This window comes from Pistacia vera, unplaced genomic scaffold (genome assembly GCF_008641045.1).
Source record: "Pistacia vera cultivar Batoury unplaced genomic scaffold, PisVer_v2 Contig67, whole genome shotgun sequence".
Classification (NCBI taxonomy): domain Eukaryota; kingdom Viridiplantae; phylum Streptophyta; class Magnoliopsida; order Sapindales; family Anacardiaceae; genus Pistacia; species Pistacia vera.
This window is the reverse complement of record NW_022196523.1, coordinates 1,788,940-1,814,643: the sequence shown is the minus strand read 5'-3', so window position 1 is coordinate 1,814,643 and position 25,704 is coordinate 1,788,940. Positions and strand designations below refer to the sequence as shown.

Below are 25,704 nucleotides of genomic sequence, written 5' to 3'. Positions count from 1 at the left end.
ATAAAAAAAAAAAAGAGACAACTAATTAGTTTCCTGATTGGATCTCTTATAATTGTACTCTCCAGGGTTTCAAAATCAGATCCTCTCGCCATAAATATTAGTAACTATGTAAGATTAAAAATTATGAAAATATTTTCGAGATAATTTATAAATTCTTGATATAATTATTTCAATCAATATGGGTTTTTTAGTGATTGTGATTATTTGAGTCAGTTTACATATATTTCAATTAATCCTCTCAAGCTTTAAAGTTAACGACCAAACAAGCTCTTCAGTAATAACTTCTATTAACGTATGTAGAAACTCGAACTTAAAAATTCATAAAATTTTCTTTTGTTATTTTATAATTAAATCACTCACAGATGATTAATTTATATTAATATTATGGTGAAGTGCATATATATATATTTTTTATTTTTTTATTTTTTTCCTAGGCTATTGTCACACTCATTTAAGGTAATTCAAACATTTCGAATGAAAGTAATATTGCAATAAGTTTAGGAAAAAGGGTAATTTGGTAATTACAGATTACTCACCAATTTAAGAAAGGAAAAAAAAAAAAAAAAAAAAACTATGAACTGCCATTTTCTTACACAGTGAAAGAGTGGAAGAGCATCAGAGCCGAAAGTGACGAACCAATTAAAAAAACCTCAACAACAAAAACAAAAAGTGAAAAAAGACACCCAAAACAAAAACAAAAACAAAAGCCAAAAACCAATCCAAGTGAAAGAAATGTAAAAAAAAAACAAAAACCAAACTAAAGCTGTTGCACTGCACAAACAACACAACACAACACAACAAAAGCAAAAACACCCCAAAGTAGTAGTAGTAGTACTTTTCTTGCTTTTGCTTTTTATTTACCTCTCTTACAACTACAACTACAACTACAACAACAACAACAACAGAAACAAAAGCTCTAGCTGGCTGTTTTTGTTTTTGTATTTTCATTTACTCTCAAAAGGACCCATCTCTTGTTTTTTCATAAACACAAAAAACCCAGATGTTGATTTTTGTGTTTGTTCATTGGTGAGCTGTAGAAGTTAGGGAAAAAAAAAAAAAAGAAAAAATGTTTCAGAGGTTAGGGACGATTCGCGAGTATGGAGATCGTTGAAACGTTTTCGATCTGTTTCGTGGTTGTGTAAGCTGAGAGATCTTGCAGACGCGGTGCTTTCTGTTTATGTTGCTTTCGTGTTTGGAAGATGGGCGAGTCGGAAATGAGTAACTGAGTGGAATCGGTAGCTCGCGAGCTGAGGAGAGAGAAAGCCATCGAATCGCGGTGAAACGTCTTGTTCGAAACGTTTCGGTGTTATTTTTTTCTAGTTTGGTTGTTTTAGGAAACGTTGTGATTTTCTGGTGAGAATCCTTTCTGGGATTTTGAGCATCAGCTTTTTGGAATTGGTGGCTGGTGGGAAGAGTGAACTTTGAGCGACAAGAAATACCACCCGGGTGCGAAACGTTTCGTGGGGTTTATTCTGTTTCTGATGCTTTGGAGAACACTGGAAATGTTTTCGTGAAACAGATCGTTAAGTGTCGAAAGCTCTGATCTCGAAGGATTTATGCTTTTATTGTGTTTGGGGCTGTCTCATAGTTACAAAACAAGAATAATTGCGTACCGAATCAGGATATCCTTGTCTCTTGTCGTTTTTATCTTTACTCTTTAAAATCTTAAAGTTCGAAAATTGGATATAAATTTATGGAGTATATGCATTTTAGTGAAACCCCCTTAGATTTTGTTCTTTGTTTTTAAGCTTTAGAGGGTGTGGATAGTTTGTTTGAGGAAAAGGAGCTACTTGTGTTTGGTTTAGTTTGTGTTTATTTTGCTTGTGCTTTAAGGTGTATCAACTATCAAGGGCTTAAAATTGTGTTCAAGGAGTAGAAACCACTTGTTTTTGGCTTTTAGCTTTTTGTGGGTATTACAAACCGCTTAGAACTCATTGGTGCATTTTTTGGTGCTCTTGAAGGTATTAGAAGTTTGTGAGCTTGTGCTTAAGGAAATTTTAGCACTTGGTGGGTAATGTCAACTTGTGCATAAGGTGTTTGAAGCTGTGAGTGAAGAAGAGAAGCTACTTGGCTTTGTGCTAGTTTGAATCATCGTGGGAATTTGTGAATTTTGGTGGTGAAATTGAAGATGGCAATGTCCTGCAAGGATGGTAAATCAGTGACCTTGGACAATGGCAAGTATGTAAGGTACACACCTGAGCAGGTTGAGGCTCTTGAGAGGCTGTATCATGAGTGCCCCAAACCCAGTTCAATTCGCCGCCAACAGTTGATTAGGGAGTGCCCGATCCTCTCTAATATTGAACCCAAACAAATAAAAGTTTGGTTCCAGAACAGAAGGTACGCATGGTTTGCAAGTTAATATTGTTAAGTTACTTAAGTATAGTGCAATTATTTAACTTTATTGTTGTTAGGAAATGAAACTGTAAGCTCTTATGTTTCGATTCTTTTGTTCACCTGGAGACTGGAAACCTTGTTTAAACTTAGTTTCACAAGTAATGTTTCGTGGGTTATTGCAATATTCTTAATTCTTTTGTCATTTGGTAGTAACATTGTATTTTGTTTGTTTCTACTCTTGCTATTTCAGATGCAGAGAGAAGCAGAGGAAAGAGGCCTCCCGCCTTCAAGCAGTGAATAGAAAGCTGACAGCTATGAACAAGCTGTTAATGGAGGAGAATGATAGGTTGCAGAAGCAGGTGTCACAACTGGTGTATGAGAATGGATACTTCCGCCAACATACCCAAAACGTAAGAATTTATTCTTTTTGCTTTAAAATTTTACTTGCTTCTTATAATTGGCTATTTGGTTTGTGAGGATTTGTCGGAAAAGAAAATGAAAAGCAATTCTTTTTATGCAATTTCTGGGCAGCCTAATGAGCTCAACTGCATTATTGTTTAAATTATCTTGTTGAATCATGTGGAAGTTGAAAAAATAAGAGTTGCTTTCTTACAGACAACGCTTGCAACCAAAGATACAAGCTGTGAATCAGTGGTGACGAGTGGTCAACACCATTTGACACCTCAGCATCCTCCAAGGGATGCTAGTCCTGCAGGGTGAGTGAATGGGTATATGGTTGTTGAGTCATTTTCTGTCATCGTTTTCTGTACCACTTTGATTTTTGTGTGTTTGTTAGTGGGTCATGAATTCATGCTTGTATCCTTTCAGGCTTTTGTCCATTGCAGAAGAGACTTTAACAGAGTTTCTTTCAAAGGCCACTGGAACTGCTGTTGAGTGGGTCCAAATGCCTGGAATGAAGGTATCTGTTTGACCTTTTTCTTTTACTTTTTTTCTGAAAAAGTGTGTAATTAAGTTTTCTTTTTCTATTATCTAATAAACAAAAATTAAAGATTGTCCCAGAAGAAAACTAAAACTTATGAGTGTAAGGTAAAAGGAAAAAGATTTTAAAGCTTGATGCACGCGATGTTCCTGAATGTTACACCTGTGTGGGTGGTAATGGGTAGGAAAGAATGTGGGGAGTGGGTGGAAATAGTGGGACCACAATTGATATAATGTTTATATTTCTACTCTATTTTATTATCTTGCGGTAAAGGGTTGACATTTATTTTGGTTGAATAACAAGTTTTAATTTGTTTCATAATGCCCCTTTTTTTTAACTTTCTTCTTCTTGTCATGAACAGCCTGGTCCGGATTCCGTTGGAATCGTTGCTATTTCTCATAGTTGCACTGGAGTGGCAGCTCGAGCCTGCGGCCTGGTGGGTCTAGAGCCTACTAGGGTACGTACACTTAATTTCCTTTCTTCTGTGATATTCTCTTTGTTAAGTTTGTGAGACTCATAAATGACTATGTTCATTTCAGGTCGCAGAGATCCTCAAGGATCGGCCTTCGTGGTTTCGCGATTGCCGAGCTGTGGATGTTCTGAATGTGCTGCCAACCGCCAATGGTGGAACCATTGAGCTGCTATACATGCAGGTGATAAATGGTTGTTATGTACTTATAATACTTTTTGGAGCATTTTTGTTTGGAGATATTTAATGTTACCTTTGTTTTGTTGTATATTTAGCTCTATGCGCTGACTACATTGGCACCAGCTCGCGACTTTTGGTTGTTGCGCTATACTTCTGTTTTAGAAGATGGTAGCCTTGTGGTATGTAATACTAAGTTTATAATTTGTGAGACTAAATGATATTTTATTTTGGCTGTATGGATGGGCACAAACCCATGTATGTTCATCCTTTTTTATTATTATTTTTTGCTAATCTGATGTTTCCCTTGCATTGGTCTATAATGTGATATTGCTTAGGTCTGTGAGAGATCCCTGAAGAATACACAAAATGGTCCCAGCATGCCACCAGTGCAGCATTTTGTCAGAGCAGAAATGCTGCCGAGTGGGTACCTGATCCGACCTTGTGAAGGAGGTGGTTCAGTCATACACATTGTTGATCATATGGATTTGGAGGTACCTGTCTTTATTTGAAAATTTATCTTTTGCATTGTTGATTGTGGTTACTAAATAGTAATTTCCACTGAGCAGTAAAAAACTAATTATGCATGTTTGTTCTGACATATAGCCATGGAGTGTGCCTGAAGTTTTGCGCCCACTATATGAATCGTCAACAGTTCTTGCTCAGAAGACAACAATGGCGGTAAGCTTGTCATTCACTTTCAGCATGGTTTCACTGCTTCTTCAGAAGGCTGATGATTTTATTTTCCAATGGTGTCTTTCTCATTTTTATTCAGGCTCTACGCCAGCTGAGGCAGATAGCTCAGGAGGTTTCTCAGTCTAATGTCACTGGCTGGGGAAGGCGACCTGCCGCTCTACGAGCACTTAGCCAGCGATTGAGCAGGTTTGTATCTCTAATTTGACATCTCATGCAGTTAGTAAATATTTCTCTGGTATTCAAATCTGATATATGCTTCCTGATAGGGGTTTTAATGAGGCTGTCAATGGATTTACTGATGAGGGATGGACAGTGATGGGAAATGATGGCATGGATGATGTTACCATTCTTGTGAACTCATCTCCTGAAAAGCTAATGGGTTTAAACCTTTCCTTTGCTAATGGGTTTCCAGCTGTCAGCAACGCAGTCCTATGTGCAAAAGCATCAATGCTTTTGCAGGTTGGTACACTGAAAATATTTGTTCTTATTTTTCTTGGTGGCCGTTGGTTGGCTATGCTTTTGATAGTATAGTCCAAAGGCAAAGCACATAGCAAACCAAATCTGTTGGAACTTTTTTCCTCTGAATGGAGCACTATCGCAAATCTTGTTATGTTTTGGATTCAGCTTCTTATATGAATTTTAAACAACTTTTCTTTCTAATACCAATTCTTTTGTCTACTATTTCATTTTCAGAATGTGCCTCCAGCAATCCTTCTTCGGTTTTTGCGAGAGCACAGGTCAGAATGGGCAGACAATAATATTGATGTTTACTCAGCTGCAGCTATCAAGGTTGGTCCCTGTAGCTTAGCAGGGTCCAGAGTTGGAGGTTTTGGGAGTCAAGTTATTCTTCCACTGGCTCACACTATTGAACATGAAGAGGTAAGCATCTTGATACTTATAGTTATCCACAATTATTTTATTATACTGTATTATTCTTTCTTATGCATTAGTGTGATATAAGAACTTGGTTTTACTTTTTGTGGTTCCTTTTTCTTTTTTCTAAAATATATATTTTGGACATGATCCTTTTTTTTCCTTTTTTGTTTCTTTCGCTTTGTAGTTCTTGGAGGTCATCAAGTTGGAAGGTGTTGGCCATTCTCCTGAAGACGCTATAATGCCTAGAGACATGTTTCTCTTGCAAGTAAGTATCATTTCTTTATATTGTTTTCCTATTTCGTCTTTCAAGAGTTCAATTTGTGCAATTATAGGTTTTATAATAATTTAGCTTCAGTTAGTTTGTTTTGTCTAACTTTTGTTAAGAAAGCAAGAATAGTCACATCTAAGGTATGAGTTGGACTTGTGTTATGACCTGGATTTGAGAATGTTGTGGGTTTCTTTAAGCATCATATTTGTTTGACCCTAAATTGCATTGTACAGTATGCGACAAATCAGGGATGCTTTCAATTTTGTTTTATTTTACTTCCTTGATAACAGATAGAAGCAAGTGCCTGTGTGATATAACATGTTGAATGTTTGTTTCCATTGGTGTTGAAATGGCTATGCAATTTAGAGGCTTATCAGAACATACTTGTGTTAATGAATATGTTCCTCACTTCCTCTTTCCCAAGCTTTAGGTTATCCAGTAAAATTTAGTCTACAACACTTTGATCAGCTAGTTTGCTATGTCCACACAGAATTAACCTTCTGGTGCAATTTGGTGTTCAAGCAATATCATCAATTACAAAAAAGGATCTTACTTTTGAATGCACTGTTCTTGATTAGTTTACGCTTGTGAACGGTTAATATGGCATATTTGGAAATACTTATGTTGTCTTTGATATTTGGTCTTCACAATGATTTTATTGTTGGGTCTCTTGGTAAAATTTCCTCTTGTACTGTTTTATAGCTCTGTAGTGGAATGGATGAAAATGCTATTGGCACCTGTGCTGAACTTATATTTGCTCCCATTGATGCTTCGTTTGCTGATGATGCTCCTCTTTTACCATCTGGTTTTCGCATCATTCCTCTTGATTCTGGAAAGGTTGGTTAAGAAATTACATTGTTGCATGAACTATTCTACTTATTATTGCATCACATATTGTGAACTTCCCTAATTGATACCTTGCAAAATATTTCAGGAAGCCTCTAGTCCAAATCGAACCTTGGACCTTGCTTCTGCTCTTGAGATTGGCCCAGCTGGAAATAGAGTGTCTAGTGACTACTCTGCTAATTCTAGCTGCTGCATGAGATCAGTGATGACAATAGCATTTGAATTTGCATTTGAAAGTCACATGCAGGATCATGTGGCATCCATGGCTCGGCAATATGTCCGCAGCATTATATCATCTGTTCAGAGGGTTGCATTAGCACTCTCTCCCTCTCATTTAAGTTCTCAAGCTGGTCTTCGGACACCTTTGGGCACTCCTGAAGCACAGACACTTGCTCGTTGGATCTGCCAGAGTTATAGGTATGTTATTTGTCTGTTTTTCAATTTTTAAACATGGAAGGTCACATCATTTATTTAGCATGGAGGACAATACCTTTCTGTGAACAAATTTGTTGCCAAACTGATTTTTGTTACAATTGCTTTTCATTACTTTATCAAGTCATGAATGATTTTGTGTCATATAGATGTTGAATTTCAATTTCATACATACTGGAAAACATAACTGAAATTAGATTGTTTCTGTATTTTTCGCTTGTATGTTAATGGACTCCTAAGAAATGCTGTTGAAAATGTACATTGATGCAAAGAAAACTGCTGCTATGTTTTGTTCCATGATCAGAGGTTTCACTGTTTGTATTTTTGTTTCTAAATTTCCCAGGTGTTACTTGGGTGTGGAGCTGCTCAAATCCAGCAGCGAAGGGAGTGAATCCGTTCTCAAAACCCTGTGGCATCACACAGATGCTATCATGTGCTGCTCTCTGAAGGTGTGCATGATGACTCCCTCTTCATTTTATCTTGCCTCGTGATAAATGAGGTCTTTGGTTGGGGAGTTATAATTTCTAGGGCCAAAGAAATCATATCATTTAAAAATCTAGTATTCTCTAAAAACCAATTCTGTCTAAACACCTGAGTTTATGTTGCAGGCATTGCCCGTTTTCACTTTTGCAAATCAAGCAGGACTTGATATGCTTGAGACAACCTTGGTTGCACTGCAAGACATAACTTTGGAAAAGATATTTGATGATCATGGACGAAAGACTCTCTGCTCAGAGTTCCCACAGATAATGCAACAGGTTCAATAATTCCCTCAATTCTGACTATATAGAAAAATTAGACAGCTTTATGAATTCTTTTTTCCTTTTCATGAAAAGATGAATAGAAATTGATCGAGTTTTGCACTTTGTAGGGGTTTGCTTGTCTTCAAGGTGGTATCTGTTTGTCGAGCATGGGTAGACCGGTTTCTTATGAACGTGCAGTAGCATGGAAGGTACTGAATGAAGAAGAGACTGCTCATTGCATCTGCTTTATGTTCATTAACTGGTCTTTTGTCTGATATTTGGAGCAGCCAAGGATAAATAGAAAACACTTTCAGAAAAACAGTTTACATTTTGTTGGCTTGTTTAAACTTTCGGCCATGAAAGCCTTAAAATACTTTGCTACTAGGACAGATAAGGTTGTTAGGCCTCCTTTTGCTTTTCTCTAAACTTGCCTTGTGTTGCTTGGGAGTTTATTCTGTAATGAATATGCAACATGAAAACTTAATTAGGTTTGCAAAATCCTTTATTTCTTGTGTTGCATCTGGGGTCACTTCTGTTTTCTGCAAAACAAAAATCTGTTTTGATTTTGGAAACATGTTTTCTTGGCAAAACACTCAAAATGGATAAAACCCTTTTGGTTATTTGCAAAGCAGTTTCTTATTTGATGTATTAAAGTGTTGAAAACGTTTTTTTAAGATGCTTTGAAAATTTATTTATGTTAGGTTTTGAAAATTTGTATTTCTTGATGTGAGTCATACCATTAAACATGTTTTATATGTTTTTACGTTTTAGAAAACAAAAAAAATGTACAGTATTTGGATTGGATGTAACCACTACCTGAAATGATTCATCGTTGAAATAACAACAAAAACAGAGAAAATTGGGTTTCATTATTTATATGTCTACGTATGATGGAAATGGTTCTCATATTTTTAGAAACAGAAGCAACTTAAACGATTTCAAATTAGATACGAAATTAAATTGTGAAGTTTGGGTTTATGTCAACTTAAATTTATAAGTTTTAATTTTGACAAATTAAATGAATCATTATATATCACTGTTAAAATATTTAGTCCATTTCAAGATCAACAAAAACATGGAATTTGACCACCCATGGGTGGTTGAGAGGTTGATTATGGATTCTTGAGTTCGATTTTTTTTTTTGTTAATAAAGATGGTCATTAAAGGTTTATTCAATCGTTAATTTTAAGGTATTGAAAGTTTAGTTGAAATGTGTAATATCCAATCATAAGGTAAGGTTTATGTGTTCGTTAATTTATGTCTGATTATATTGTGAATAATAAGAAGAAATAGGTTATTGTGGCATTGATTTAGAGCAATCTAATGTAATAATAAGACAACTTCTCAAATCTCAACCATTGGATTATAATAATCAAAGGTTAGTAGCTTGTGTTACATATTTATGTCAAGATCTTATGTTATAAATTACTTTAGATTGTGTGTGTGTGTGTGTAATATGACATATTGATTATTGCGTTAAGTACATCCCAATTATTTAAAATTTTAAACTAAACTTTAAAAGTTTTGTATTTTCAGTATCTATTAATTCTTCCTATTATAGATTTCCCTTTGGTATATGCTAGCTCTTGGTTGATTCTTTTGAGATACTCAATGTTATTCAGTATATTTCAACAAACAAATATTTCTATTGTTAATCTTTCATGGGTAAAAAAGAAAATACAAATTCAGAAACCCAATAAATAATCGAGATTATATAATATTTGCTTCTTAGAGGGAATTCTCATGTTTATTAATTGAAGGAGATAAAAATAAGGAGATCACTTCTATAAAAATGAAAATAACAAAACACTTTATTTAAACATAAATATCCCATAAATAAAGTTGTACATAACAATGATTAAAGACCATGACTTAAACAGTTAAACCACATCTAATCAAGCTAAAACACTCAATAGGGTACTATATATATATATATATATTTTTTTTTTTTTTTTTATATTTTAAGAACCCTAGTAGGGTATTTAGAAGGCAACTTGTTAGCCCTAGCTCTACCTCAAAAACCCTAGAAATTGAGTAAAAGATAAAGAGCTAGGCAAATGGAAACCAAGGAAAGAAAACTCCCCTTTGTCAAAAAAAGTGTCGCCGAAAAAACCCTATAAACTCGATGAAAGGATATAGTACTCTATATTTGTAAGGGTCGATGCGTTTTAACAACAATTCAGCTGATCGAATCTGAATATTTGATATTCGAATCGAATCTCGCTTATTAAAATTTGGGTAGGAAGGATCAAAAGGGAGTAATTATGATAGTTAATTAGTGAAGGGTGAGGGTGACAAATAGGAACCCACATAACCCTTTGATAAATGCATGCAAAAGCAGAGAGTTTTGGCGAAAAAAAGTGTTATGCTTATTATCTGAAAGTGCTTTCCGAAAGCACTTTCAAATTAAAACACACCCTTAATTTGCAATTGTAAGATCGTTAATCTCCCTTGTAAGAGCAGGGATGCAGCTTGAACTCCTTGCAATCCCTCCTTTGTTTTGCCCTCCTTTATAATTTTTAACATCCCTAGGGCTAATGGATTTTTCCCTAGCTCCCCTCCCCTCCAATCTTGACTTCTTCAAAAGCTCTCTCATGGCTTCAGCTTGAAACAAAACCGGATACGCCCTTCCGAATTTGTTAAACCTAGCGCATGCATTCATATGTGCATTCAATGCATCATCACTTTTCCCTCCGTTTTTCTCCATCTCTTCCTTCACCGCCTCCGTGCACAACCCGCATATCCACTTCCCGGAGAACTTTTTTCGCACGCGGTCGATATACTCCGGCGTGCACTCTTCCGACATCCCACAACACTCGCATTTCGCGTCCTCGACCTCAGATATCGGTGGAAGACTCGCTTGCGATTTGATGTTATCTATCTCCTCCCTGCACAGTTCGAAGGAAATATCCGATATGGTTCGACTTAAACTATCGTTCGATAGTCGCGGAGGCTTGGAGAAGTTGTTGGTGCGAGCTGAAGTGAAACTGCTGGGAATGGATTCTCCGTGAGGCGCCATATTGATGATTTCAGGAATGAATGAAAACAAACTAGCCAGAACCTGAAGAGGGTATTGAATGATTGGGAAGATTGGCTGTGTTTCGAATGGTGAAGAAGGTGAGGTTGACGAAGGTTTATTTATAATAGATTGTTTGGAATCTGAAGCACTAAATTTATGCGGATATTGGAGATTCACATGTCAGCTATCAGTTGAAGCGTGAAGAAACGTGAACATGCTCGACTTTTCAAGAAAGATTTCTGAGAAAAAGCAAATTATTTTGGCTTTAATTAGTTGGTGAATAGTGATGATGATGATAACTCTACATATCTAACTTCATTCAATTTTTGCATCACCTTTCTGAAATTCATATGATTAACTTCTTGCATGCCTTCCTTTCTCTTTCTATCCCTCTTTAGTAGATATATAGTTGTGAGCTTTTTTTGCTTTATTTTTTTACATCACCATGTAATATACATATTCTGGTATATGCTGTTGAAACCACAACTAAAAGACACAAAATAAAAACAGAAAAGTAAAAAAGACACACGATTTATCCTGATTCATTCCAATCAAGGAACTACGTCCACCATTTAAATTACGACAGTTCACTCTTGCTCTCTGTTTTTTCACACTCTAGGTTTCTCACTATTACAAAATACATATAATAGAAAATCTTTTATGCATAAGCTATAATATGTCAAGACTAAGAGAAGTATAAATCATACACGACATATGCCTTATAGTTTTCAATGTGTAGACTGAATCGGTAGAAACTAATTATTGGATTTACAAAATACAAAAGTTAATCTAATATAGTTAATTACTCGACTTTATTATAGACATGTTAAAATCTTAATTTTCATGTTTAGTTATTCTTCAACGTAGATATCCTGAAAGTTTTAATATATAGATTAAGGAATAGGAATTAGTCGCTGATTTTGAGCTTTTCATTTTGTTTGTCAACAGTTAATCACTAGTTCTTGATTTGTAAATTAAAACTTTTAGGATGTTTATAGTAAAGAATTTTCTTTGAAAAATTGGAAAGTTCCATTTTAATTTGCAAATTAAAATTGATGAAATGAACCTAACTATCATATTGGAAACATTGAAAAGTTTTATTTTAAATAACCCACCCATGGGTAGCTTAGTGGTAAGGGCAAATCAAGGGGGTTGCAATGGTTTAATCCACAGTTTTAGGTTCGATTCTTTGTTGGGAGTAAAAGTTGTATATTTGTCCATGATTTACTTGAGGTGTCGTAACGGAGGGTTGCTATGAGATAGCTCCCCTTGATAATTAATTGAGGTATGCGTAAGTTGATCTTAACACCTCAATTATTAAAAAAAAAATAATAATAATAAAAGTTTTCTTCTAAACAAGGTTTTTTATCAACCATTATCGCTAGTTAGTTTGATTTGCACGCTAGAAGTTTAAGACATCAGCAATTGAAAATTTAGCTTGAAACATTGGAAACTTTCATTTAATTTGTCAAAAAATAATCATATTTCTTGTAGCAATTACTTCCATCAACATCATATGCAAAATCCCTTTCTCCATTAAATAACACCAGAACAGTTACTTGTCCCTGTACACTGATAAATACATACAAAAACAATCTGTGGGCAGTCACGGGACGGCCCACAGTAACCATATAATCCTTAGCCAATCAGCTCTCTTTTGGGCTGCATGCAGATGGATGGACAGTAACACGAAAGAAAGTGACAACATTTAACTCTATATCTCACCATTACAACCACAACTAAACTGTTATGGCAGTTGAAGCTAAATCACGAGCAGCTAAATCTCCCCACATGCGCAGATTGATCCAAAAAAAAGGTGGATGGCAGAGTGGTAGTTGATGAAGCTGGCTAGAGATGAATGAATTAAAGCCATTAACAGTATTTATTGAATAAAGATTCCATATATATATAGTTAATGCCTTGAAAGTGAGTTGAATGAGGCTTTTTAACAAGCATGTTGGGTGCATTTTCATTGCTAACTGTAGCGAACGCTGACGGCTTGGGGGCCTGCACTCTTTCATCATGTGAATGAAAAGAAAAGTCGCCATGCAAAAATAGCTTCGATCTTTAAGGTATTGTTTGATGTTTGGGCCAAGAAATACCTTATAGGCCTGTAGAATTCATGATCTGGGCTTTGAGCCCTATATGTGGGTTTTGGGTCTTTGGACTATCTATGGTCTGGGCTTGATTGTTGATTCAGCCCACTCTATTGAGCCTCAAAGGGATCCATCCATCCATCTGTAATGCTTAAGGCTTTTTATTTTTATTTCATTTTTTTCAAATAATGTGTTTGGCCTTTAAAATTATTAAATTTATCATGCATTCTTTTTTTATTTTGTCAAATAAAAAATATTGAAGAGAGTGAAAAAAATAAAAATAAAAAATAAAAACTAATATGTTGCTAGCATTAATCTTTAGCTTTTAATATAAAAATTTAAAAGACAAAGACAAAAACCCATATTTTCACTTATGTCTTATCTCGGTTTAGATAATTAGATTTTTTACTAAGATTTTATTGATTTAAATTTCTATCTTATTTTAATGTATAAGTTAGCTATTTTTAATCTACTTTAATTTACTCTTAAAATCATCCTATAACTAAAATCATGTTATCGAATCAACTGTTACATGGGTTGAGATTCTAACTTTGTATCTCAACTTTATTTTGAGTTAAATATACCCAATGATATATATATGATCAGGGTTGTCCGACCAGTTTACATGCATCTCAACTAATCATCGGAAACCTTGGAACTACCGACTAGGTAAGAGCTCTAGTAACTACTCCTATTAGTAACCGAGAAGGAACTTGAACTCATTACCTCTTGAGTAATACACCCAAGAGTCCATATCGAACCACTCGACCACCTAGAAGTAGTTCCTAGTGATATTTTTGGACTTTCAATATGTATACATGTTAGAATTGATTAAAATATATGATAACAATCTTTAACTCTTGAATAATACACCTAAGAGTTCCTATCGAACCACTTAGCTACCCAGAGATAGTTCCCAGTAATATTTTTGGACTTTCAATATGTTTAATTATTCTTAATTACACTAGATTAATTTCATTTTCTTCGACCATAATTGAAGACCCATGTATAAATACTTAATAATTGTGTCAAATGCCCCGTGAGGTTCATGATCATATAACTGAGAACTCATCCAAGCACTAATTAAGCCAGTTTCGAATTTAATCAAGAAATTAATAAAGACCACCACCGTACTAATAATTGTGCACATGTAAATCCTGCAAGATAGCTTTATAGTTGAAGGTCTCTTGCTTATACATTAAGTATAGATGGTGGCTGGAGGGGGGAGAGGGTGAGAGGCTAATAATTTAATTGTAGCTGAAAATTGAGCATGTTTTTCAAACCTACAAAAAAAAGAAAGTCAATATACAACACAAGCTTTAACATTTTGTATTACTATTCTCTCTGGTTAAGTAAACCAAAAGGCCAACATGCATGTGAATCCCTTCAATTTTATTGGTTACTCTAAATCCTCATGTTTGGTTTAATTATTTTTTATATAAAAGGAAACTCTATAAAGCTAGTTCTAAGGTGTGCCTCTTTATATGAGTTTTTATTTAAATTTTTTCAAGTAACCTAAAAGTGATCTTTATAAGAGTTTTGATTTGAAATTGTCAAGTAAACCAAAAAGTTTAAGAGTATTGACTCTAAATTGATTGAGACGATGGATACATTGAATGATTGATATTGTACATCTAAATTGTATCGATTTAAATCTATCTAAAATGTTTTACTTAGGGGCCGCGACAATGGGTTGTTGTCATATAGCTTCCTTTGAGGATTAGTCAAAATAAATATAAATTGGTTCGAACACTTTAGTTTAAAAAAAAAAAAAAAAAAAGTGATACCACTAAGTTTGTCCGTATCAATTTTATAAATTATATTAATCTAAAACCATCTAAAATGTCTTAATCTATTAGTTCATAAATTTATGATATTTGTGTTAAAAAAAATTACGCCACCAAACTTGCGGGTAAATGAATGTCAATTTTATAGTTGTCACAAAAAGAATTTATATTATAGGAGTAAAATTGCACACACCATATAATATCCAATCATGCATGATTGTACCAAATAAAATAAAAATAAAAAAAATCCATGCATGCCCACAAGAAATTGTAGCTAAAGTTTAAAAATCTAAAGCACACCACCATCTTTGCCTTCTTCCTCCCCTCCCCTTTAAATACTCCCTTCTCCCTTCTCTTTTTCTTAACCCAATCAACTATCTTCTCTTTCCTCTCTCTCTCCCTCTCTCTCTCTCTCATTCTCTCAAATCAAAAAACAAAAACAAGAAAAACAAAAACAGATTAAAAAGAAAATGGAGCAACAACAAAATCTACCAGTGTTAGCCAAAAGAATGTGGAGCATAGTACGTGTAATTTTCTTCATGGTGAGAAAAGGCCTATCCAAAAGGAAGCTCATGGTTGATCTCAACATGATGCTCAAACGCGGCAAGATTGCCGGGAAAGCCCTCAGCAATCTCCTCCACCATCACAGCCACCACAATCACCACCATAGCCACCACCACGTCTCCTCCTACGTGTTACCCCCAAATGAGTATGAGTTCAGCTGCAGCAACACCCCCAACTACACTTTCCCTTTCCACCTCAACAAGAGGAAGAGCAACTACCACCATTTCTTCGGGTGCACCCACGCGCCGCCTACTGACGACGACGACATCAACACCGTCAAGGCGGTTCTCGAGATGCTCAACAATAATGACATGGTGGTGGAGGCTTCCCCGGCGTTGCCAGGTTTCGGACGGAGCCCGTTTGTGAGGCCGTTGAGAATAACGGACTCTCCCTTCCCGTTGAGAGATGTTGATGAAGATAATGGGTATGTTGACAAAGCAGCTGAAGAGTTTATACAGAAGTTTTACAAGGAGTTGAAGAAGCAGAATAAATTGTCCATGGCTGAGTGTTGAATAGGGTTTCTGTTCTTCTTCTTCTTCTTTTTTTTTTTTTTTTTAATTATTAAGTTAATTTTGTTTATGTTGTTTATTAGTGTAAATGAAAATAATTAAAAGTTTGTATAAACTTTTAATGTTTTAATCTTCTGGGTCTTGGAGATTGTTATTGTAAGCAAATTATAAGAGATGTGTACACTAGAGGGATCAATTTCAATGCATAATTCTCCTTTTTCAAGTTTTGTTTGATTTCAATTAAGTGTTGAGAAACTAAAAAATTTAGAACCCTAATATTCTTTTCTTGACCCAAATCCCGTTATAAATTTATTCAAATCTTAACTTAGGGTATCTTTGTTCTTTGGATACCTTGCATCTCTCACACACAAAGTCAAACCTAAGTAATGAGTTTTCCTCATTCTTCTTGGGAAGCTAGCTTGGAAAAGGTTTTTTTGAGGTTTTGGGTTAAGAATTTTTAGCAACTTTACCTTTAAATCTTTTGAATTAGATTCATATACCGATATAAACTTTTTTTAGTTTTTACAAACGTTAAACTATGTTGAAGTTAATGAGCATACGTGTTGAATTCTTTTTTAATGATTGGGAGTGTCTAAGTTAGCTTATATGCATCTCAACTAATCTCCTAAGACCCTAAAACTACCAATTGAGTAAGAACTCTAATGGTTATCCCTATTAGCAATCGTAGAGACTCGAACTCGAGAGACCATATTAAATCCCCTTCTTGCTATTTTACCCTCAAGGGAACTTAAACTTGAGAGACTCAATTAGATCATCCTCTTGCTCTTTTACCATGGACTTAGAATTCGGAAAATCATGTTAAATCCTCTTTTATTCTTTTACTATTATGTCACGCAATGATGATTAAAAGTAATTGAAGTACGTGTTGAATTCAGTATTACTTTTTGATATCATTTTCCTCTTGCATACATAATTGCACTGTTTCTTGGAGATGAAAAATTGAAGGGTTACACATGTACATAATACAAAACCAAAGATGAATTAATATGATTGAATGTGGGAAATGGGGGTTTAATATACAGACTAAACAGCACTTTGATTCCACTAAACAGACTAAACAGCACTTTGATTCCACTAAATTTGGTAGATTTTTTTTCAAGTCTTGATGTGATTCCACTAAGTTTAATTAAAGTAAACCCCAAATAGCTGGCCCCAGTCCCCCCCAAGTGACTCCTCAAAATACTATAAGCCTTTTTTCCACTTTTTCTTTTTCAATTTTTCTCCTTTTGAGTATTTTATTTTCGAAATTCTACATGAAGGAAACTTCCTCATATTAAGGTTGGATGCAATTGGGTGCTTTTGAAGATTGAAATCATAGTCACAACCCAAACTCGAATGCCTATTGGAACCTAAAGTGATTTTAAAGGTTGTAAAGAGTTTTAATCTTTCACACAAAAGCTTCAGTCGGCGACTTACGCACATTGGAGAGTCAATGATGGAGGCCCTTCATCAGCTTTAATTAGTTTTAAAATTTTAAGTTAATTAAGAAGAAAATAACCCCAAAAAAGTCATTAATCAAAACTCGTATCAGAAGAGGATTTTGATCCCAGAAGTTAACTAATTAAAACTAATCAACTTCTGACGTTTATTTAATTGTCATTTTGAGTTTAGGAAACTCTATAAATGGGGTATTGACATGTGTTAATTAATCGAGTTTTAACTAAATAATCAAACGATGAATAATTTTCTTAAGAGAACGTAAGATATTTAAAGTCAAGAGATCGAGATCGAGATCGATGGAGATATATATAGGTAGCATTACATATCTTGAAATAGCTAGAGCTGAATGATTGAAATGATCAATATTTGATAATTAAAATAATGAAGTTGACATCAAAGTTTACTTGGACTAATTAGCTTTTGTTAAGAAGCAAAAGTTTTCGGAATGTGCAACCGAGAAGACCGACACAGCTAAGTACAAATTGATCGTCAAATTAATATGTTTTTATACACTGGATTAGGTAATCTATATCTAAGCTAAAATTGGCTGCTGCAAAAGCAAATCCTGAAGAAAACAACTGTCTTTATGGTGAGCTAACCCTACTTTTCTTTACATTCTTTTTCATTCTTCACTGGCTTTTTGTATGTGAAAAACTATCGTTTGACAAACTGGACTCCACTGTAGTACAACAAGTTGTACAGCTTAATATATGAAAATACTCATGTGGGCGATTTCTATACATAAAAACACTTTTAAACAATAAAAATGCATCAAATTGAATCTCTTCTTCGGTATTATAATATATACAAACACAGATATTTTTAGCTGCAGACGTTATAGATTTTAAAAAATAAAATTTCAATAAAATATCTGGTATAAATATGTTTTAAATTTTGTCTATAGAATTTAAAAGATAAGATTTCAATAAAATACCTGGTATAAATATATTTTAAATTTTGTCTACGGAATAAAAGTACGGATTTTAAAGGTTTTTTAAATAAGTAGTGTAGTAATTTTTTTATAGAGAAAGCAAATTTATAGGCATCTAACTATCTCTGAGTAGCCGAATGGTTTAATAAAAACTCTTGGGTATATTACTCAAGATGTTCTAAATTCGAGTCCTTCCTCGATTGCTAATAAAGGTTACTACTGGAGTTCTTATCCGACTAGTAGTTCCAAGATCCCGAAAGATTAATTGAGGTACGTGTAAACTGACCCAAATACCCTGGTTATAAAAAAAAAAAAAATTATATGCATCAGTGATGTTCATATATATTATATATATATAATAAATTAGACAAAAATGGCAACTGATTACTTGATTTGAATGAACCAAAAACATTGACAGCAACGGAAACACAAAGTTCCGATAACAATAATTCTAAAACAATAATAGAATAATGGAGAAAAGATGAGCTGGATTCTGGAATGTGATTTCTTGTGGGCAAAGATTGATGTTTGATTATTAATAACCAGAAGTCGTTTTTAACTTTTTAATTATTTTTATTTTCAATTTTTTCTTCTTTTATAATGCATGATGAAATTGGTGGCTCTGCTCTGCACTTATAAGGCCAAAAGGTTTAGGTAATATGTTAGGTGTGGACATGAAAGTGAAATTGCAGCACAGATGTCACATTTTCAACTTACCTTGGCCTAGCTTCTCTCTTTGACATGCTTCACGTGGAATTAAGCTCTATTGGATTTGATAATTACTTGTCATTAATCTTTTTCTTGATCATTTAATTAGCAGCTAATCATTGAATTCTACGGTATTCTTGAAGATTTGGCAACATTATATTATACACATCAAATCAATATACTCTATGCTGTTATTATTTTGAAGTTAGAAGCGAAAAACCAGTTAGAATCAAATCAACATTATATTATACCATCTAAGAACCGAGTAGAGAAGATAATGAAAAGACAAAAAAAGGGTTTTTTAAGGTGGTTCAACTAGTTAGAATCAAGTTTATATCCACTATTATATTATTGTTTTCTATTTACATTACATACAAGGTGATTACAAGGAAAAACACATAAAAACGAGGTTAAATTATCTCTAAGCGATTTCCTATTCTTTGTGTGAATAATCGATCTCCCAAAACGATGGTGGTTTCTCCCTTTTATACACTATCTGATTACAAGGTGGATTATATACAAAATCCTCGTAATCTGGATATGAATCAAGCCTCCCATGTTTAGGTCTGAACACTTATGTTTAATACTGATGAGCTATTGATAATTAGATCCCGACATGATGTAGAGGACAAGTGGCACGAATTCGATTGTCCAAAAGGCTGCACAACATATATGATCTTTAATTAATTATATTATTTACTCAAAAAAAAAAAGGTAGAGTATATAATCGGGACAAGATACTTATGTTTGTTCAAATTTTAATTTGATTGTGTTTATCTTTGAGAATCCGTGTTTGAATTGATTTAATTGAAGATTATACAAGAACATACACTTAATAATTTGTATTCAATAATTGGACGTCTTCAATCATTTTATATAAGTTTGTTTATAACTTATTAACATTTCATGTCGGCTCTATTGATATTTTTGTACACTTTGTTGTCACTTTCTACTTGGAAGTAATTGACCAGTCAAAATCATATAATTAATTAAGAATGTTTCCATCTAACAATTAGGATTACTATTTCTGTTTTTCACCATTACTTAATAAAATTATAATTAAATTAATCAAGTTGCAAGATTTTCTACGTGTATAATACATATACGATAAATTATTACCGACCAATATTATTATATAATATTAATTAATTAAATTTAATATAATTGACTTAGTCCAAATCACTCTAACATGAACCTTTAAGGAACCAAAATTTCTACTAAAAGTTAAACTAATTACATGCAAATAAGAAAAGCTGCTTTTTGACGTAGAAAATTTTGATTTTTTTTCCAATAATTTTAATTAGTTGAACTGCTGTACAAGATTTTTTTTTCATGGGGGATGGACCCATAAATTTTGTTCTTGTTACCGGCCAATTTTTGGATTTTAATAACAAGGTTGAAGGTCCCATCATGTAACAATATTATACTGATTAATTAATTAGAGAAATCTCGAACTTAAGAGTGATTATTCTTAAACTTTAGATCTTGGAATATCCAAGTTCAAATTCTAGGACTAGGATGGATCCCTAAAGATATTCAAGAGATTAATCCCATATGTATATAATCAAGAACTTATGCTGTAGACCTAGGGTTAAGTTTGTTAAGTGTTAAATATTAATTTTTATAATAATTCTTAATATATGCTTTTTGGGTCAGATAGTTACTGAACATAAAATAAATTTATCACAGTACCAATTTTTTTTTTTCTTTTAACAAGAGTATCGAGGCCAGCTTATGTATATCTCAACTAATCTTGTGAGGTCCTAAAGTTAATAATTGAGTAAATTTTCAAGATTCATAGTTGATCAGTCGGCCACTCAGTGCTGACTATCACAGTATCATTTTAATATGTGAAGAAATTTAAGTTAAATTCTTACTTATATTCCACGAGGGGTAAGTCTACTATTTTGGGCTAATTAGCGAATACTTAATTAATAATGTTCAACATGATGTTAAAAAAATTGATTATATATTAATTAATCTAAAAGTATAAAAAATTCAATCAATGGAAAAAATTCTTTTTACAAGCTAAAACTTTATACAAAGAGACCTACGAGGAAAGAATTAATTAAAAGTGGGCATGGTCCCTAGCCACTATAGCACGCCTTCGTCTTTAACCATGTGAGTTTCATTATTAATATGCAATACACATGATAATCATGGTTAATTCTTTGTATAGATTTTCATGAATTACATGTTTAAAATTAATATACTTTGCATCTATATCAAACATATTATCTATTAATTAACATACAAAGTTGGTGATCTAGGCTTTTAAAACTGAGACAACGTGGAATAAGGAGTATTCTAATTTTTAAACAAAAATTCCTACCAATTAATCGATTGTGTAAACGTTTGCTAAATTCAAGAGAGTAGATCCTATTATTTTAAAACACAAAGCCTAGATCATACTTTTTTTTTTTTTTTTTTTTGTGATCAGGATTGTCCGGGGCAGTTTACGCACACTTCGACTAATCCCTCAAGGTCTTGAAGTTAACGATCGAATAAACCTTCCAGTAGCCAACCTTATTAGCAACCGAGGGGAATCGAACTCAAGATATCTTGAATAATACACTTAAGAATCCATATCGTTTCACCCGACTACTCAAGGGTGGTTAACCTAAACCATAGTTGACCAAAACCTTATGGCAGATAAAGTATTTCTCTCTAATTAAAAAGCATAAAGAGCACAAAAACATGGTGCCCTACACTTGCTGAATATAGATTGCTTGGAAAAAACCATGAACTCTTAAATTATAGTTTGGAAGGTAATTAAGAGGAAGGAAGTGGTGGGGAAGGTTGGCAAAAGGAGAAGGCTTTTGTTTCAAAAGTTCAATTTCTTTCATGCCAAGCTTTCTTCAATCTGTATCTTCTCCACTAACAAAAGGAGCTTCAACTAAAGTTATAATTATCATATTCATTTCAAAAGCAATTCACTTACTTCCAAATCATAATACATGGATGCTTGTATGGACATACATGCATGCCTATGCATACATATAGGTTTAATTTATAGGTGATTTCATCAAGACCACTGTTTTGTTTTTAAGTGCAAATTCTATCGCTTAAAAATTTTATATCAAATAAAATTATAATTGTATGGATGGAATTATATATGCATGGGAAGCATGCAAAAGTTGAAATGGGGTTCTCAAATAGAAATTAGGTTTTGAAGTTTTCATATAGAAACAACAATGGTAGATTTTAGATATTTCAAAAAGCAAGTCTTGAAAACGACAACAAAAGCAAGAGTGGGTGAAACAAATAAAGAAAAGAAAGAAAATGCTGCCAAAGAAAGAGGAAATAGTGCTCAATAATTGAACTCTTCATTTAGATTCACTAATTTTAGCCACAACTCAAGCTTTAATTTAATTTTGTTGAATTAATTCATCTTTGAAAGCTGTCTAGGCAGGCTGCATGAAGACAAACTTGGATTTCTTGAGCCATGGGGTTTTCGACATCTGGTCCTCTCTTCTCTATGGGAATTACATGCAATATTTTTTTTTGTGAATTATCAAAGACAAGTACCATCAAAGAATCGACCGTGCTTCAAGTACCTTATTATAAAATTAGATCCTTCTGTTTATTTTTAAATTAATTCAAAGATTCTTAATATATAAGATATGTATATTCTTATAAAATCTGGCTAGTCTATTATCCAATATTCAAAGACTCTTAATTAAAGCTTAGAGAATCATTAACATCTACGTTAGATATTCCTTCATTTTTTTAACAATCCAGAAGTCTCTCACACTGCAAGCTCAAGTTCGAAACTGGAGCCGTCACCGAACCCTATAAAATTTGGAAAACAGAAACCAATAACCTTTAACCATGTAGGTGTAAATGAAAGAGCTTGAACCCATTGTTTGTAGAATCCATGAGATTTTTTTTTTTTTTTTTTTTTTTTTTTTGTTTTGTTTTGTAGAAGATATGTATATTATTGTAAAACCTAACTAATCCTGTAATATTCAAAAAATAGAAAACAATTACCTTTAACCATGCAGGTGTAAATGAGAGGGATCAAACCCATAGTTTGTAGAACTGATGGGATTTTTCTTTTTCTTTTTAGAAGATATGTATATTCTTGTAAAATCTAACTAGTCTCTAAGATCTAATAGTGAAAGACTCTTAATTAAAGCTTAAAGAGTCCTTCAATTACACAATCAAGTACAGATCTTTCCAATTAATTTAATATACAAATTTGTTTAAGAGAATTGACACAGTTTGGATAAACTAAACATCAAATCATGCACTTGGTTGTCAAGGAAGATTAAGCCATTAAGTTTTGTGAATGCCAAATTATTGGCAGGCAAACAGAGAATAATAAGTTTGAATAAGAAGAAAAGTGGTTTTGCCTTTGCCTTTTCTCTCTTGCTTCAATTATATATTATGTTTCATGTCAAAAGCACTTTAAAGTTCCTTCATTGTATATACTTTTTCGGCCACTAAGATCACTAGGTTATTGTTTACTCGGTAAAGCTATAACATATATGGAGTCCTAAAGCTAATGCTCATCCAAAAGAATTATAAAGAGAATTAGGTTTAGTTAGATGACTGTTTGGGTTAGAGGTGACAATTCTGAATCCTTTTAGGTTTTAAAGAAACCTTATCATATTTATGAATCATTCACAAACTATGTCAACCCTCCGAAATGGATACTCTGAAATCTTTTATTTGTAGACCAAAGGTTGGCGACCCGTCTCTAGCTTTACGAAATACAAAATCAAAGTTGGTCTAACCTTTTGTTCTCACATAAAAAAAAACTTCATAACATCCGCACTTGAAAATTTTGAATTTTATTAAGTGGGTATCCCTTATTTCATACGTTAAAAATTTCAAAGTATGAAATCCCAAGAATGACTATATATAATAGACCTAATTTTTTTCATGTTAAACATAATTGTTTAATTATTTCACCAATATCCTATCCTTATTTCAAATAAAAATACGCGTTTGTTTCCTAATTTTCAAAATCATATCCTAAATTAAGAAACTATTTAAACCCCTTAAGTTTGTTAATTGACAAAAATGCCCCCAACAATTTTTTTTTTAAGTTAACAAAAACACCCCCCACCCACCCTTAGTTGCCAGATTCCGTCAACCACCGTCGGTAGTAACCGGAATCTGTAACAACGGCACACTACCAGCCAAAGTTGGCTAGTAATGCATCGATCTTGCTGAAAAATGCCAGATCTAGCCGTCAACGACGACCATATCTTATGACCGTCTTTGAGGCTAGATCTGGCAGTAGATCCGAAAAGGGCTAGATTGGCAAGCGACTAGCCAGATCTGGCCGGTCGTGCGCCGTAACGCAGATTTTGGCCAGATCTCAGCAGTGGTGGCCAAAATCTGGCCACTGTGGGTAGGTGAGGGTATTTTTGTCATTTTACAAAAAATTTATATATCGGGGTGTTTAGCAAACCTATAGGTTTTTTGGTAAATTTTTAAATTCTACCTCATAATAATCACTCAACTCTATTTACCAATAATATTTCAAAAATACTACTCAAAATAATAAAACAAACACCCCCAATTTTATTATGTCATAATTTCATGGATTAGGCTACTTTTGAATATGTTTGTGGTATAAAAAGATTTGTTCTCCACCAACTTAATGCTTGATGATTGGGCAATATATACGTCCACCACAAGCAAGATATAAAAATAATTAGGTTTTTGGATGGATATATATATATATATTATTTGCTTCAAATCTAGGTAATATATGTTTCAAAATCAAATCCAATAAAAAAATGTACTTTGTGATTTTAATATCATAGTTTAAGATAGAGAGAAGACAAAACATTCCTTGATAAATTGCATCAATTTAGTCTTTTACTCTTTTATTTAATATAGAGGGGACATTCTTTTTCATGCTTTAATTTTACTCTCCCTCATTTTAGGTTCTTTCGTATAAGAAATAGGAGAAAACGGTGCTTGATGACTTTGAAATTAATTTTATATTAATCCCCACTTATCAAGTAAACAAATGAATCAATCAAGCATTTAAAACCAGGGTTAGCCTTCAATGGTTTAATAATCTAATTACGGTAATTTGTATGATTATTGGTGATAATGTTATCGACTCGATAATCGATTATAGTCTTTTGTTGGAGCATTTGAAGCCCACGAAGAGGCCCATCATTCCATTATGACAAAGAAGAAATGGACTCAAAAGCGCTGCGGAGATAAAAAAAATCAAGTTAGCCCACAAAACAGAAAACTCATACTGAAGAAGACCCAATAGAAAGAGAATAACATCAGCCCACAAAAAAGAAAGCCCATGTGGAAACAAATTTGACAAAAATTAAAAAATATTACGCCCACCGTGGGGCTCGAACCCACGACCACAAGGTTAAGAGCCTTGCGCTCTACCAACTGAGCTAGACGGGCTTCTTGTGAGTCTAATGTTGTCTTGTACAATTGTTATCAATTTAAAGAAAGAGAGAAGGCAGAGGAAAAAAGAAAGACAAGGATTTAAAAATCAAACTGAAAATAAATTCGAAGACATGTGAAACAGGACATGTTTGCTTATAGGAATTGTATTGAAAATGAAAGAAAAATAGAAATGGATACATATTCAAATAATGAATCAATGTGTTATGATTCTATTTTATACTTATAAGATGAAATATTAAGGGAATTGAATCAAATGTGTTGTATGTAGACAAAAATACCCTCGCCATTAAAATATTATTTACAAAGTTAAAAATTATTATTGTGTTTTAGATTAAAAAAACTAATTATGTAAATAACAATAAAAAATTTCATATATATATATATATATATTCTTTAACAATAGTTATTCTAACTAAAGAATCAAAATTTAATGGCCGATCAACTACCAG

General features: G+C 33.4%; 3 protein-coding genes and 1 non-coding gene across 6 annotated transcripts; 2 read left to right on the top strand and 2 right to left on the bottom strand.

Annotated features, from left to right (window-relative positions):
• The first annotated feature begins 769 nt into the window (after positions 1-769).
• LOC116112781 (homeobox-leucine zipper protein ATHB-15) lies at positions 770-8,265 on the top strand. 3 transcript variants are annotated; one of them, XM_031398914.1, is made up of 19 exons: positions 770-1,446; positions 1,962-2,337; positions 2,585-2,744; positions 2,950-3,050; positions 3,163-3,253; positions 3,636-3,731; positions 3,814-3,927; positions 4,019-4,102; positions 4,259-4,414; positions 4,527-4,601; positions 4,696-4,802; positions 4,883-5,075; positions 5,310-5,495; positions 5,677-5,757; positions 6,463-6,597; positions 6,695-7,023; positions 7,382-7,487; positions 7,647-7,796; positions 7,910-8,265. In XM_031398914.1, the coding sequence occupies exons 2-19, from the start codon at positions 2,129-2,131 to the stop codon at positions 8,054-8,056; spliced, it is 2,520 nt and encodes an 839-aa protein (XP_031254774.1). In that variant the 5' UTR covers positions 770-1,446; positions 1,962-2,128; the 3' UTR covers positions 8,057-8,265. The 3 variants fall into 3 exon arrangements, with proteins under 3 accessions (XP_031254774.1, XP_031254773.1, XP_031254772.1); XM_031398913.1 differs by having other exon boundaries at positions 770-1,527; XM_031398912.1 differs by having other exon boundaries at positions 770-2,337.
• A 1,470-nt stretch (positions 8,266-9,735) lies between these two features.
• On the bottom strand, positions 9,736-10,876 carry LOC116112875. The gene has a single exon (XM_031399004.1). The coding sequence runs from the start codon at positions 10,798-10,800 to the stop codon at positions 10,201-10,203; it is 600 nt and encodes a 199-aa protein (XP_031254864.1). The 5' UTR covers positions 10,801-10,876; the 3' UTR covers positions 9,736-10,200.
• Positions 10,877-15,080: 4,204 nt separating this feature from the next.
• LOC116112891 lies at positions 15,081-15,979 on the top strand. The gene has a single exon (XM_031399016.1). It carries the CDS (start codon positions 15,154-15,156, stop codon positions 15,757-15,759), a length of 606 nt encoding a protein of 201 aa, XP_031254876.1. The 5' UTR covers positions 15,081-15,153; the 3' UTR covers positions 15,760-15,979.
• Positions 15,980-25,176: 9,197 nt separating this feature from the next.
• On the bottom strand, positions 25,177-25,249 carry TRNAK-CUU. Its single transcript has one exon. It is a non-coding gene; the product is annotated as a tRNA-Lys (tRNA).
• Between the last annotated feature and the right edge of the window lie 455 nt (positions 25,250-25,704).

What these genes read in the sequence shown, in the direction of transcription:
- LOC116112781 (XM_031398914.1), top strand. Translation starts at nt 2,129, where the DNA reads ATGGCAATGTCCTGCAAGGATGGTAAATCAGTGACCTTGGACAATGGC. An exon ending in TGGGTCTAGAGCCTACTAGG is followed by an intron (nt 3,732 to 3,813) that starts GTACGTACACTT and finishes TGTTCATTTCAG; the next exon opens with GTCGCAGAGATCCTCAAGGA. An exon ending in ACACTATTGAACATGAAGAG is followed by an intron (nt 5,496 to 5,676) that starts GTAAGCATCTTG and finishes TTCGCTTTGTAG; the next exon opens with TTCTTGGAGGTCATCAAGTT.
- LOC116112875 (XM_031399004.1), bottom strand. Translation starts at nt 10,800, where the DNA reads ATGGCGCCTCACGGAGAATCCATTCCCAGCAGTTTCACTTCAGCTCGC.
- LOC116112891 (XM_031399016.1), top strand. Translation starts at nt 15,154, where the DNA reads ATGGAGCAACAACAAAATCTACCAGTGTTAGCCAAAAGAATGTGGAGC.